The following is a 12860-nucleotide window of genomic DNA, read 5'->3' on the forward strand; positions in this document are numbered from 1 at the left end:
TTTTATATATTTATTTATCGTTGTTAATTTATTTTTATTACATAGAATTTAGTGGTATACCGAGTGGTAGGCTGGTAGCAAATCGATAAAACGCTAATCGGGAAATCGTCAAAAACGTCAATATTGTTATGTTTATGTAGCGTGAGGATTTAAAAGAAAATTACATGGTCGCTTAGAGATACTAAATTTCTCTTCTCTTGTTGAAATATTTCCCTCGTTCGCTGCGTTAGCCTGCGAGAGCATACGGTTTTTTCAGCTCTCAGAGTTGCGCGTGAAACAACAGCCGAAAAACTGGAAGCCGGACGTATCACAAAACCCGCGGGTTAGACTGTCTGCGGCGCAGGCTAACAGGCTATCGCTGCGCTTTCTGGTGAAAAAGCTTTCAAAAAGTTCGTATCTCATTTCATATATCTCCAAGGAGACTGGGAACCATTGGTCAGCGGTGGTGATGTGACCAGAAATTTCTGGACCATTCGTGAATCCGATGAGTCAGGAAAAGTCGTATTCCTGATTCACACCATGAGTCAGCAGAAAGTATATAAACGGCTGACCAGAACGATGATTAAGTACATTAGAATCAAAGCTCCATCATGGCAGACGAAGCCGATCTACTTTCGATTGGAAAGCACTGCAGTTTAGCATCATGCAAGCGACTTGACTTCTTGCCGTTTCAGTGCTCGCACTGTAAAGAGGTGTTCTGGTAAGTCTTTTTAATTTTTTCCTGGTTTATTTTCTTTTGAGTTCTGTGAGTCAATGTTTTTATTGACCTCAAGATGAGATGTTACTTTGGTTTACTATTTTAACCGGGACGCTTGGTATATCTACGTTATATGTACATACTATAGCTAGTAATACCTGTTTTGATCGATGATCTGAATATTTTTTTAGTCTTATTTTTCGTCTTATTTTGTTGGCTTTTAGCTTAGAACATCGCACCCCAGAAGAACACCAGTGTTCGCATGTCGGATTAACTGATGTAAGTATAAAGGATTATTGGAGCTTGTTGACTAAATTAATATTAAATAATAAATTGAAGCTAATGCTTTATCCAGAGTATGCCCAGCCAGAAATATGGCGTTTCTTTGCGATATGTAACCAGTAAGCTCACAAAATAATAATTAAAATTAATCTGGCGATATAGTAAAGGATTTTGTTGACTTATGATGAAACAGCATATATGAGACATCTTGCAAACTGATTTCAATTTTTTTCAATATATGTCTTCTGAAGACATATATTGATTGAAGGGACTAGGTACGTCCGGAGTCAATAGTCAGGGCCCAGTTGTTCAGAGGCTGATAATGCTATCCACTGGATAAATCACTATCGAGTGGATAAGTGTTGACAAAACAAACTTTTCTATCCTCTGGATATTGATATATCCAGAGATGCATCTATGTATGGGATGCTAGTTCATCTTAGGGTACTTGCCAGTACCCACTCAAATACATCTGGGTGGAGAAAGGTATGGTGAGAGTAGAGTGCCCTGCCCAAGAACCCAACGCAGTGACCCTGGCCAAAGCTTGAACCCAGACCACTTGATCTGGACTCCAGCATTCTAAACTGGAAGGGTTAAAAAAATAATATGGCTGACATCCTTTAGGAACATTTGTTTAAATGAACACTCTACTCTTCTCAAATAAATGTAGGTTCATGTTCCTGTTTGTCCAATCTGTAATCAAATTATAAAGAAGTCTAAAGATGAGGACATCAACACACAGGTTAGATATTAAGTAGCTAATAATGGTCTTACTGTCAATATGCCTAATTTTTATTATATAGCTAGCTCCGTGAACGAGCAAGATGGTTTTTTTGTGTGTGCATGACAGTTTATGGACCTCTATTCCATCTCAGTCCATAAATACGCAAAAAAAAAAAAGAACTTGGCCAATATCCAGCCATCTTGACCTCACGCTTGGTCAATAACCCATATATATGGTGTAGTTTTACTTCATGTTTTTTTTTTTATAGTTTACTTGAACTTGGTTTGGAAAAACAGTGTTTTCTGAGAGTTGTTTTTGTTACTGCATTGTAAGACCTTTGCAGTTGTGCTTTGGCAATAAATCTTTCAGAATCCAACTTGCAAGACTTTTACAGTTGTGCTTTGGCAAAAAATTTTTTAGAATCCAAAGTAGTGATTAAATAAATCTCATTAGTTATTGAGGTTGAATGCTCCAATTCTTTGCACAGTAAGATAGCAGTCATGTTACACATGAGTAGACTATCTTTATTTTGTAAGTTCAATGACAGTCATGTGTCAATCATGTCTATGTCTTTTGACTTCAAGGTGTCACTCATTTGCCATGCATCTACATAGGCAATTTAAGAAAATGCCACTGACTATAATTTTATATTCATTGTTATAAATGAAGTTCACTCTTGTCCTTTAGGTTGAGAGACACATTCTCAGTGGTTGCAAGAGTCTGGTGATAGGCAAGCCAAAGAAAAGCAACAAGTGTTCTTTGAAAAGTTGTCGTCAACATGGACTTATGCCTTTTGTGTGCACGGAGTGTAATAAGAACCACTGTATAAGGTAAGGAGGTGTGACAACTTTATCTCAAAGTTTATATATTTTCATAGAATTATTTGGTTTAAATCTGAAACCGGAGATAGACACCGACCTGATGGGCTACTTGGCTCGCATGCATACTTTACCTACCTATTTGGTTTTGATACAGTTAAGTACATGTACAACTTGAACAAATAGCAGATTTGCACAATATTGTCATTTAACTACAACTACCAGAATTCCTTTTGTTTTTCTTTATTATTTAAATTTGGAGCCCCAGTGCAGTTTTGATAAACAGTTGTTTTTTTTTACTTATAAAACAGAAAAAGTGAAGGATGATAGTAGTTGCAGTCAAATGACACCATGCAAATCGCCCATTGACAGCAAAACACCTAGTTGTCTGTGTTCTCACTGCAGCTTCTTTGACTCCTATTAATTAGCAAAACAGCAACAGTTAGAGATTACCAGAATGCTTCTTGAACTTTGATGCCTGTTACACTTAATGTCATATAATATGCCAAATTATCCTAGTGACTTGCATTTTGATTGCTTCTTACTAATGATCAATTGAAGGGGTGCGTGGAAAAAAGCACTAAGTGACTCTTGATCTCATATTGAATTCTCCTTTTTCATAGAAGGAAGTGAAAAGCGATTCGCAAGGAGAATGTTGCAGTCTATCTGTCACTTAGACTGTCTTAGGGTCTTTTTTCATGCACCCCTTCAATTGGAGGACAGATGCATAGTTGACTTTGACCATTAACGCTTTTGTTTGGTGTCTTTATTATATAAAGCAAGTAGATTCCATGTTGCTGTGCATCTGTTCACTAATTGATAACAGAAGACATCAAAATGTGGTAAGAACAGAAGTGACACACTAGGCTATCATTTTGTGTGCTGCTTTTTTGTTCTTACCACATTTTTACATCATCTGTGATCAATTACTGAACAGATGCACCACACTTTGGAATGTATTTGATCTCATCCTGGACATGTTTTATTTGGGGGAAACTTTAATGTCTGGGGTGCATCATGTGTTGACGATATTTAGGACATTTGAAACTGTCCTGGACAGTGGTGTGCTGTTAATAATGTTGTTCAATCACATATTTCCTTGTTTTAGGCACAGACATGCTGAAGATCATTTGTGTGCAGCCCTTAAGGTTCCAGTTATATCCTGTGCATGAAACCAAGATGGATACGATGTGAAATAATTGTAAATTAGGACCTTATTGCTAAATTGTTATTAGATACTACAGTGGAACCCCACCTTACGACCACCCTGTTAATACAACTACCTCGTTATTAGTGGGCCACTTTATTCTGGCCCCCGCAAAAAAGCTCAGTCAGTCATTTTCTTATTTAAAGAACCCCTTTAATACAACCACCCCGTTAATATGACCAATTTTCCATGGCGCGAAGGTGGTTGTATTAACAGGGTTCCACTGTATGTGCTTTTGAAGAACTGCCTGGCCAAAATGGAAAAGAAAACTGAAATGTACTGCCAATCACCACTAGGCATCAGCTTTTGCACCAAATGTATTAGCTCAAGTATGGTATTACTAAATGTTATCAGGGGTTTCATGAATGGCCAGGCACCGCACAAATTGATGGCTGCCTGGTTTGACCATCTAGAGGAAAGGTTTTTGTTATGGAGATGTTCACATCAAAAGACGTTTGCCCGCCTGTGAAAATCAGTTACCCTCCTACTGAAAATGTCAATGAAACCCCTGTGTTATACTCTGTAATTGCACGTGGGTCATGGCATATTGATTCTACAAAACGCACAAATGATATTCAACTTTCATGGATGTGATTTTAAATATTAGATAGAAACATAATATATTCTCTGTGACTAAGTGAAACAATATTTAGTGTTTTTTTGTTGTTGTTTTTGTTTTTAGACTTACATAAAATATTTGATAAAAAAAATATATTTATATACATATTTATAGTGTTTATCAAAATAAGCTTATTCAAGTATGGAAGTTGTTATTTAGCTAACTTTTCTAAAGAAAATACTGAATTATTTTTATACCTATACTTGGTACACATTTTAACTGCAACAGACCAAATTATGGAAAATTTTCTCTGAGTATTGAAGAGCTAATATGGAAGAGCTTACTGGATTGGAAGTCTTAAGAACTTATGAAAATTCAGAACTTCTGAAATTATGTCAAAAGCTCAACAGAGCTTGCATAGAATGACCGTGCCCTCAAGTAATGAAGTCTTTCTCACTCAATGATGTAAAGCAAGCAAGGTTACAAAAAAAAAAAACCCATAGGCAGTCCTCAGTGTACTGTTTATTCCAAAGCCAAACATTTGAACATTGAGCAGAAAAAGTACACCCATCTGAGATCCACCAACAGGTCAAAAGCCTAACCCCATTGGCCATTCAGTATTGTATATGGATTGTACAGAGCCATGTCCCAAGGTGTTCTCTATTTCCTTGCTATCCGCGCAAACCCCAGACTCCTCGAGTCTAGAACGCGTAGGGACTAGGCCGAGCTGTATAGGCTGTTTCAACTCCTACGTCCACCCACCCCTAAGGATTACATTTTCTAGTGGCAAAACTGCAAACAGCAGATGCAAAGAAGAAAACTATTCTCATTACGATTGTCAATTTGATTGTGTTTACAATAGCCGATGTCAGGTTGAAAACTTAAATCCCTTTTATAAGCGTTTCAAAAAAACATAATACAAAACAAAACAAAAAAACGTTTAACGAGTGATCGACTTGGCTTCGACTAACGAAACCAAGTCTTTAAGCGAAGTTTTGTCAAGCCAAATATTTATTTCACACGGTTTGAAAAGCAGAAGTTTAAATTAATCCTAACCAAACAAAAACACATGTTAATATGACAAGCTTACGCATTTAAATGCTATTTTCAAGAAACAGGAAACACGTGATTGGCAAAGCCCTTGAGGACCAAAAAGAACTAATTCAAAACCGAAAACTGTTCAAATACCCAATAATTGTATCGATCATGACAGCTAAGTTTTAATAACCAGGTGAGCACATGTTAAACGAAAAACCAGAAAAATCGCTGCCTCTTTCATAACATTTATTAGGAGAAAGGCAATTTTTTAAAGGATTTTTACGAAGTTAAAAGGTAAGTTTCTTAAACTGGCCATGTCGACTGAAAAGTGATGTATTTGCAAGTGAATTTGTTATTGCCTAATTCGCTTTTATTGCTTATTACTCGGTTTTTACTCGGTTTTTACTCGGTTTTTACTCGTTTTTTAATTATTTATAATTTCTGTGAACAAAGTGCTTCGAGTGTGCTGTTCTCTTTGAAAAGCGCTTTCGAAAGAAACTGATGTTAATTCTTCATTAATCTCTGAAGTCATTTGCTACCAAGTTTTTGACTAACGTTAAAAAAAAACCCGGCTCGCTAAGAAAACCTACGAATGTTACCCGTTTTTCATCCTAAGCGTGAAATAACATTTATGTTGGTTTATCTTTAAGACTTTTCTTTTATATAATACTATAAACCACAGTGACCTTTGTTTAAACTCGCTAGCAGAAATTTATACTTTATTACACAGACTATTACACTTCAGGTCTGTTAGAGTTTTAATACGAAGTCTGGATAACATGTGGGTGATAATTGCAGCATTTTTTTTTTTATTTAAAAGCTGTTCTATGTGCCTTCCGGCTGTATGAGAAGAAACAAACAGTTAGAAATATTATTCTTAAGGCTAGCTGGCATTGGTTTTCATTTTCCCGCAAAAATACTGGGTTTGTTTGTGGAAACATTTCGAGTTACTCTACTTCAGTTTGGTTAAACAGAATGTTTTCGAAACTTACGCTATCTTCGACAAAAACTAGAAAGAGGTTAACTCATCAATCTCATTTTACCGTCGGATAATAAACAATTATTGGATTGCCGTGTCATTAACCGATTCCGAAAGGCTAGAGCCAGCCGTACGACCTTTATCACTGGGGGAAAAAAAGCTTGATTATTCTAGATATCACCAAATACCGAATTCAGCAATTTTTTTTAGTATATGTCTTTACAGAGAACCTAGAATGTAACTGAACATCATGAGTTATAGGTGCAGCCTATTTGGTCTGAATATTGCATGAATAGAGATTTTTTCGTATATTAGGCGTTCACACTGGCTAACATTATCCGAAACATTGTTTACATCTGAAATGCGATCGACAAGGAAAAACTTTGTAGCTTTGCGACTGCCCTTTGTAGGTGACAAATAGTCTCTGTATTTACGGATCTTTACGCGACCGCGTCGGAAGTTGACAGAATATCAGGAATTATCTGCAGCTCAACAATTAAAATAGGGATTGAGGACTTCAATGTATAATAAATAGTCCTTATCACTGGTTGTCAAATCGGGCGCACCATTCCGAAACCAAGTCACGTGCTTCTATCACTAAGATTGTTTGTCTTCAAAGTTGATCGCAAAAGCCAATTTTCAATTGCAACTATTTGCGCCTTCAGGAGGAGGAGTTAAGGTTTCGAGGCTTAAGCTCGTAATTGAAAAGAAAGATCAAACTCAAATTTCTTTCTCAAACCGATCGCACATTAAAAAGTGTCTCACGAACGAAAAGAAATGTACGGATGATTCACTCAAACTTATTGGAGGAACTGAATAAGATTAATAAAAACCATCTTGGGTCAGCTGAGTAAACGTGTCAGTACGGACAATTAGGTCAGAATTGTGGGCAAACTGAATATGAAAACAATTCTGGAAGCTAATTAAATTGATATTAATAATAAAAAAACACATTATAGCAACTACTTCTTGCGGGGTCGTTAATTAGAGTTCCGCCGCAGAGATTTATTGGGAGTGATTGTTAGGCCTGGCGTCATATGTGAGTTGGTTTTTGTTCTCGTTCCGAGGTTTTTTTTATCGCTCTGTGTTCTCCTGATTTCTTCCCTTCTCAAAAACCAAACTCGAAATTTTAATCCAATTGATCTGGGCCGGGCTGCATGCACCTTATGACGAGTCAGTCTTCAGACTTTTATGTGTTTCGTGAGTTGGCTATAGGTCTAAAGGAATCACGTAAATTTACGTTTATATTGCGAACAAATTTTAGTTCCTAACCATTTACCGTGGAGTGATAAAGTTACGAGACTAGCGTGCGGATTTTACAGTTTGATGGAGTAAGGGAGCAGCAGTGGCGGATCCAGACCTTGAGCTAAGGGGGGTGTGGGGGGGGGGGGGGGGGGAGGCTTTTTTTTGGTTAACCTGCCGGCTTGCGCTTTTCTTCTTTTTGCGAGTTTTTTTACCCAAAATAATAACCACTCCCATAGATCCGTCACTGAGCAGGAGTCAGGTTTTGCTCAGAAATCGTGCACTCTATTTATTGCACTGAGTGAAGTGGATTACTGATTTTCAGTATAATTTGAATTGAACCCTATAGGAGACCAATGTAGGAGTGAGTGGCGCCTTGAGTTTTATTTGACTCCTATTTGTGGCTGACGAAGCAAATTTTCTTTCAATGAATTTTCGTCGAAACTCAAACAAATGATTCGGCATATTATTAACGTGCTTACATACTAACTCACTTAAGTCTAACTGACTGACTGACTGTTTGACGGTGTGACTAACTGACTAACTGACTGACTGACTGACTTAATCACTGGCTTACTTACTTGCAGTGGCCATGGTTATAAATACTTTAGAGGATAGCTTAGTTATAATTTTACAATAATAAAAAGATTTGTTTACATTTTCAAGTAGATATGGCCAGAGGACTTTATCTTCTATCCCTCGTGTTGATGTTGTTCTTGTTAAGTCACATCTTGGCGCAGAAACGCCGTGGATTTTACAAGGAGAAAGTACGTGAGAAAATGGAAGAACGACACGAGAAAAGAGAGCACAGAGAAGAGAAGAAAGAAGCGCTCGGGTGGAGGCGGCGAAAGAGGAGCCTATATGGTATATGATTTTTACATCTCGAGTATGAGAAAGTTGCTGTTGGATGATGGAAGATAAAAGGGACTGAAAATGAATTGAATTTGTTATTTCCTGCATATGCCTCAGTTCTAAAATCCGTAAAATTTTTGCCCAACTCCAACGTGTTTACGTAGAATGGGCTGGAAAGCGAGTCAGCCTGTCACGAACCGACAAGGAATAGTTAATTATGACTCCGTCAAAGCGATTTTAATAAACACCTCAGATGTATGGTTTGCCTGAGTCAGAGAATGAGAAATTGATCTTTTCAAAGTTAAATGACGTAATAATGAATGTCGATTGAATTATCTTGTATATTAGGGCGCATGTTGCATGCAGGGACCGTACGCAAGCTGACACTCACGAAGCGACATTGAAAAATGAAGTCATTTTTTCCCGGCTTCATGACGTACGCATGAATTCAAACCAGCTGGTCGAATTTTATGCATCGACATGTTGCGGGGACAAAATTTTATCCCCGCAACAGAACGTTTCCGCAAAAACGGTCATGTCACACAAAGAAAATATCGCTGCTACGTGACACCGCTTCATGTCCTCGCAATATGTCCCCTATTGTGTATACCGACCGTAACTTTGCTTCGAGCCCGGGGGAGGAGGTACTCCCTTACATGGGCTATATGGGTATCTGCGGCCCCAAAGGATATGGTCTTCAGCCGTTTTTGTCATAAATAGGGTATCAATTTTGGCCATTTTGGTCATGAATAGGGTATGGTTTTTGCACTCTTGTCTTGCACTGGGTATGTTCTTTTAGAAGAAGCTACTTTTTCATCATTATCGATAAGACCATGGCATCAACGAAGCCCTTCATATATTATGTTTAGGGCAACTGTGCCAGCTGCAACGGTCATATATAGGATATCGAGTTTTAATTGGTCAGGTCATAAATAAGTTAGGAAAAATAACAGAGTTTTCTCATAAATGGGGTAAGGTTTTGGGTAGCGCGTCCCCACTCAATTTTTCTGGGATTACCCCGACCGGGACTTCGAGCCCACCTCAAAAGACATACAGAGCCGGTGAAACTGTTGTTTTTGATTCTGAATAGTTTTCCAAAACAGGTAGTAAACTGTGTTAACAGAATGTTCTAATCGTTTTTTTTTCTTCACAGTTTCTAGACCAGAACTTGGCAAGATGGAGGCAACTAATTTTTTTAATGCCTATAGCTATGATGATGACTACTGAGGTTTAACTGAACTGAGGCTTAATTCACCAAGTTGTAGCTAAAGACGGAATATGCTTACGTGAAATGTATTATATTGACAGCAAATAAATGTTCCATATCCTGTTAATTATGCCGTCACAGTCCCTATAATTCCAATTTCAAAAAATCCGGCTAATTTTCCCCTGAATATCCTGTATTCCGTGAATTTTTCATTTATCCCGTATCTCCGGTAATCTCTTAATCGTATGACTGTCAAAATTGTAAAATACATTTTTCCCTGAGACTAGATATATATTTCGCGAAAACAGTTAGTTCACACGTGGAGATCTAGAGTTGCCCAGAGGCCTCATATGTCAATGCAACTCCTCGCGCTCGAGTGTCGTTTGAGCGCTCGTTGACCGGCCATCAAAGAAAAAGTTGCCAAATTGTATGCGATGATTCAAGCTAATTCTTTCGTTTTTCTTTATTATTTACATTTTGAAGCCCTAGTGCAGTTTTGAAGAACAAAGTGCCTTAATTAACATATAAAAGAAAAAAAGCGAAGGATTCTGGTTGTTGTAGTCCAATGACACTGTCCTGCAAATCGCCTATTGACAGCAAAGCACCTAGCTGTCTGCGTTTCCATTGCAACTTCATTTGACACCTAGCAATTAGCCAAACAGCGACAGTTAGAGTTTGCCAGAGTGCTTCTTGACCTTTGAATCCTGTTATTCTTAATGTCATATTATATGCTAATTTTTTTATTGACTTGCATTTTGATTGCTTCTTACTTATGATCAATTGGAAGACAGATGCATAGTTGACTTCATTAACACTTTTTTTTTTGGTGTCTTATTATATAAAGCAAGTAGATTCCATGTTGCTGTACATCTTTTCACTAACTGATCCCAGAAGACATCAAATTGTGGTAAGAACATCAGTGACACACTAGGCTATCATTTTGTGTGCCCCTTTTTTGATCTTACCACATTTTTACATCACCTGTCACCTTTACTGAAAAGATGCACCTGTGTACAATGGAATGTATTTGATCTCATCCCAAACACGTTTTATTTGGGTGAAAGTTTAATATCTGACATGCATCATGTGATGACAATATTAAGGACATCTGAAACTGTCCTGGACAGTGGTCTGCGGTTAGTAATGTAGTTCATAGTTCCTTATTTTAGGCACAGACATGCTGAAGATCATTTGTGTGCAGCTCGTAAGGTTCCAGTTATATCCTGTGCATAAAACCAAGATGAATATGATGTAAAATAATTGTAAATTAGGACCTTATTGCTAAATTGTTATTAGCTACTATGTGCTTTTGAGGAATAGGCTGGTCAAAATGAAAAACAAAACTGAACTGTACTGCCAATCACCACTAGGCATCAGCTTTTGCACCAAATGTATTAGCTCAAGTATGGTATTACTAAATGTTATCAGGGGTTTCATGATTGGCCAGGCACCTGGCAAATTTACTGGTTGTAAGGAAGATTTTACCCGCCTGGTTTGACCATCTAGAGGGAAGGTTTTTGTTATAGAGAAGTTCACATCAAAAGACGTTTGCCCACCTGTGAAAACCAGTTACCCTCCTACTGAAAATGGTAATGAAGCCCCTGTATTATACTCTGTAATTGCATGTGGATCATGGCACATCGATACTACAAAACGCACAAATAATATTCACCTTTCATCGATGTGATTTTACATATTAGATAAAAATATAATATATATTCTCCTGTGACTAAGTGAAACAATAATTACAGTGTTTTTTTTAGACTGAAATAAAATATTTGATAAAAAAAATATGTATGTATTCAAAGTTAAATGTGTTTTGAGTGCCTCTGCATTCAGTTGAATCATCCTCTAAGAGGGGTATATTCTCTATAGTGTTTATCAAAATAAGCTTGTTCAAATTTGTGCCGGTTGGAAAGTTATGGAAGTTGTTGTTTAGCTAACTTTTCTAAAGAAAATACTGATTTGTTTTCATACCTATACTTTGAACACATTTAAGGTGGCCGAACACAGTTTTCAAGAGCCTGTGCCTAATTCGCCATTACTTTTAAGCTATTTATGCTTTGGCGCTCGTTTTTTGCAAGAGTCAAGGTTAACCACAGAAAAGTTTATTCTCGCATTTTGGCTAAGGTGTGTGCTGTTGCCATGGCAACGGGGCTGGTTAAAAACAAGGCTTAAAAAATGGTTTTTGTTTATTTAAAAAAAAATCCAGTCGTTAGATTTTTCTCATCTTTTGCCCACTACGAATTGACATTAAATCCCTTCTGTCAACACTGTTCTAATAAAATTTTGACATAGGCGATTTTCGTAATTCGTCGTAAATCGTTTTCACCGCATGTTCTGTATTATTAAAAATTCTCTATGTCAAAATTCAGATTTTTTGCGATAGATCATTCACGTGGTTTCTGAACTATTTTTTTGCCAAATTTCTTGAAATTCTAACGACTGGATCGTCAAAATCCGCAAGTTTCTGCAAAAGCAATCGGTCTCAATTTTTCGAGCAACTGCGCATGCGCTGCATTTAACTGGGTTCTTTCGGTAACAAAGAGAAAGCTGAGAATTGCTGGTTTCTTTGCGTCGTTACCTTTTCTAACATATCTTTGTAATAAAAGACTAAAGCCATCAATACACTGCATTCAATAATAGAGAAGAAATAGCACAGATAGTGCGGGTGTTGAGTAAATAAAATGATCGCTCTTTGCAATCCTTGTGCGCGCGCTCAATTGCATCAGCAAAAGCGCGCGCGAAAACTGTGTTCGGCCACCTTAAACTGCCACAGACCAAATTATGGAAAATTTTCTCTGAGTATTGAAGAGCTAGTATGGAACAGCTTACTGGATTGAAAGTCTTACAGAATTATGAAAATTCAGAACTTTTGAAATATTTTGTCAAAAGCTCAGCGGGGCTTGCATAGAATGACCCTACCCTCAAATAATGGAGTCTTTCTCACTCAAAGTCCTGTAATATGATGTGAAGGTAGTAAGGCTGAAAAAACCGTAGGCAGTCCTCGGTGTACAGTTTATTTCAATGCTTAACAGTAAATTTGAACACCAACCAACAGGTCAAAAGGCTGATCCCACTGCTCGCGTGTATGGGCTGTATAGAGCCTAGTCCCAAGGCGTTCTTTATTTCCTTGCTATCCGCGCAAACCCCAGACTCCTCGGGCCCAGAACGCGTGGGGACTAGGCCGAGCTGTATAGGCTACCTAACCCCTACGTTCAACCACCCCCAAGGATTACATTTTCTAGAAGCAAA

The 12860-nt window shown here is 37.6% G+C and overlaps 1 protein-coding gene and 1 long non-coding RNA gene across 5 annotated transcripts; both read left to right on the forward strand.

The window, feature by feature from the left end:
• Positions 1 to 422: 422 nt before the first annotated feature.
• On the forward strand, positions 423 to 10853 carry LOC110046255 (AN1-type zinc finger protein 2A-like). 2 transcript variants are annotated; one of them, XM_089278340.1, is made up of 5 exons: positions 423 to 700; positions 922 to 976; positions 1650 to 1721; positions 2391 to 2533; positions 10775 to 10853. In XM_089278340.1, the coding sequence occupies exons 1-5, from the start codon at positions 591 to 593 to the stop codon at positions 10836 to 10838; spliced, it is 444 nt and encodes a 147-aa protein (XP_089134466.1). In that variant the 5' UTR covers positions 423 to 590; the 3' UTR covers positions 10839 to 10853. The 2 variants fall into 2 exon arrangements, with proteins under 2 accessions (XP_089134466.1, XP_089134465.1); XM_089278339.1 differs by lacking the exon at positions 10775 to 10853 and adding an exon at positions 3630 to 4481 and having other exon boundaries at positions 438 to 700.
• Positions 5245 to 9732, forward strand: LOC149098399 (uncharacterized). Of its 3 annotated transcripts, none has more exons than XR_016203876.1 (3): positions 5245 to 5619; positions 8213 to 8410; positions 9552 to 9732. It is a non-coding gene; the product is annotated as an uncharacterized LOC149098399 (long non-coding RNA). The 3 variants fall into 3 exon arrangements; XR_016203875.1 differs by having other exon boundaries at positions 8216 to 8410; XR_016203877.1 differs by lacking the exon at positions 5245 to 5619 and adding an exon at positions 5759 to 7343 and having other exon boundaries at positions 8216 to 8410.
• Positions 10854 to 12860: the final 2007 nt, after the last annotated feature.

The sequence above is a fragment of the Orbicella faveolata genome, unplaced genomic scaffold, assembly GCF_042242905.1.
Source record: "Orbicella faveolata isolate gen_17 unplaced genomic scaffold, um_ofav_v1 contig_46, whole genome shotgun sequence".
NCBI lineage: Eukaryota > Metazoa > Cnidaria > Anthozoa > Scleractinia > Merulinidae > Orbicella > Orbicella faveolata.

Coding starts and splice junctions, on each gene's coding strand:
- LOC110046255 (XM_089278340.1), top strand. CDS start 591: ATGGCAGACGAAGCCGATCTACTTTCGATTGGAAAGCACTGCAGTTTA. Junction 701..921: donor CACTGTAAAGAGGTGTTCTG/GTAAGTCTTTTT, acceptor GTTGGCTTTTAG/CTTAGAACATCGCACCCCAG. Junction 2,534..10,774: donor AATAAGAACCACTGTATAAG/GTAAGGAGGTGT, acceptor TCCTTATTTTAG/GCACAGACATGCTGAAGATC.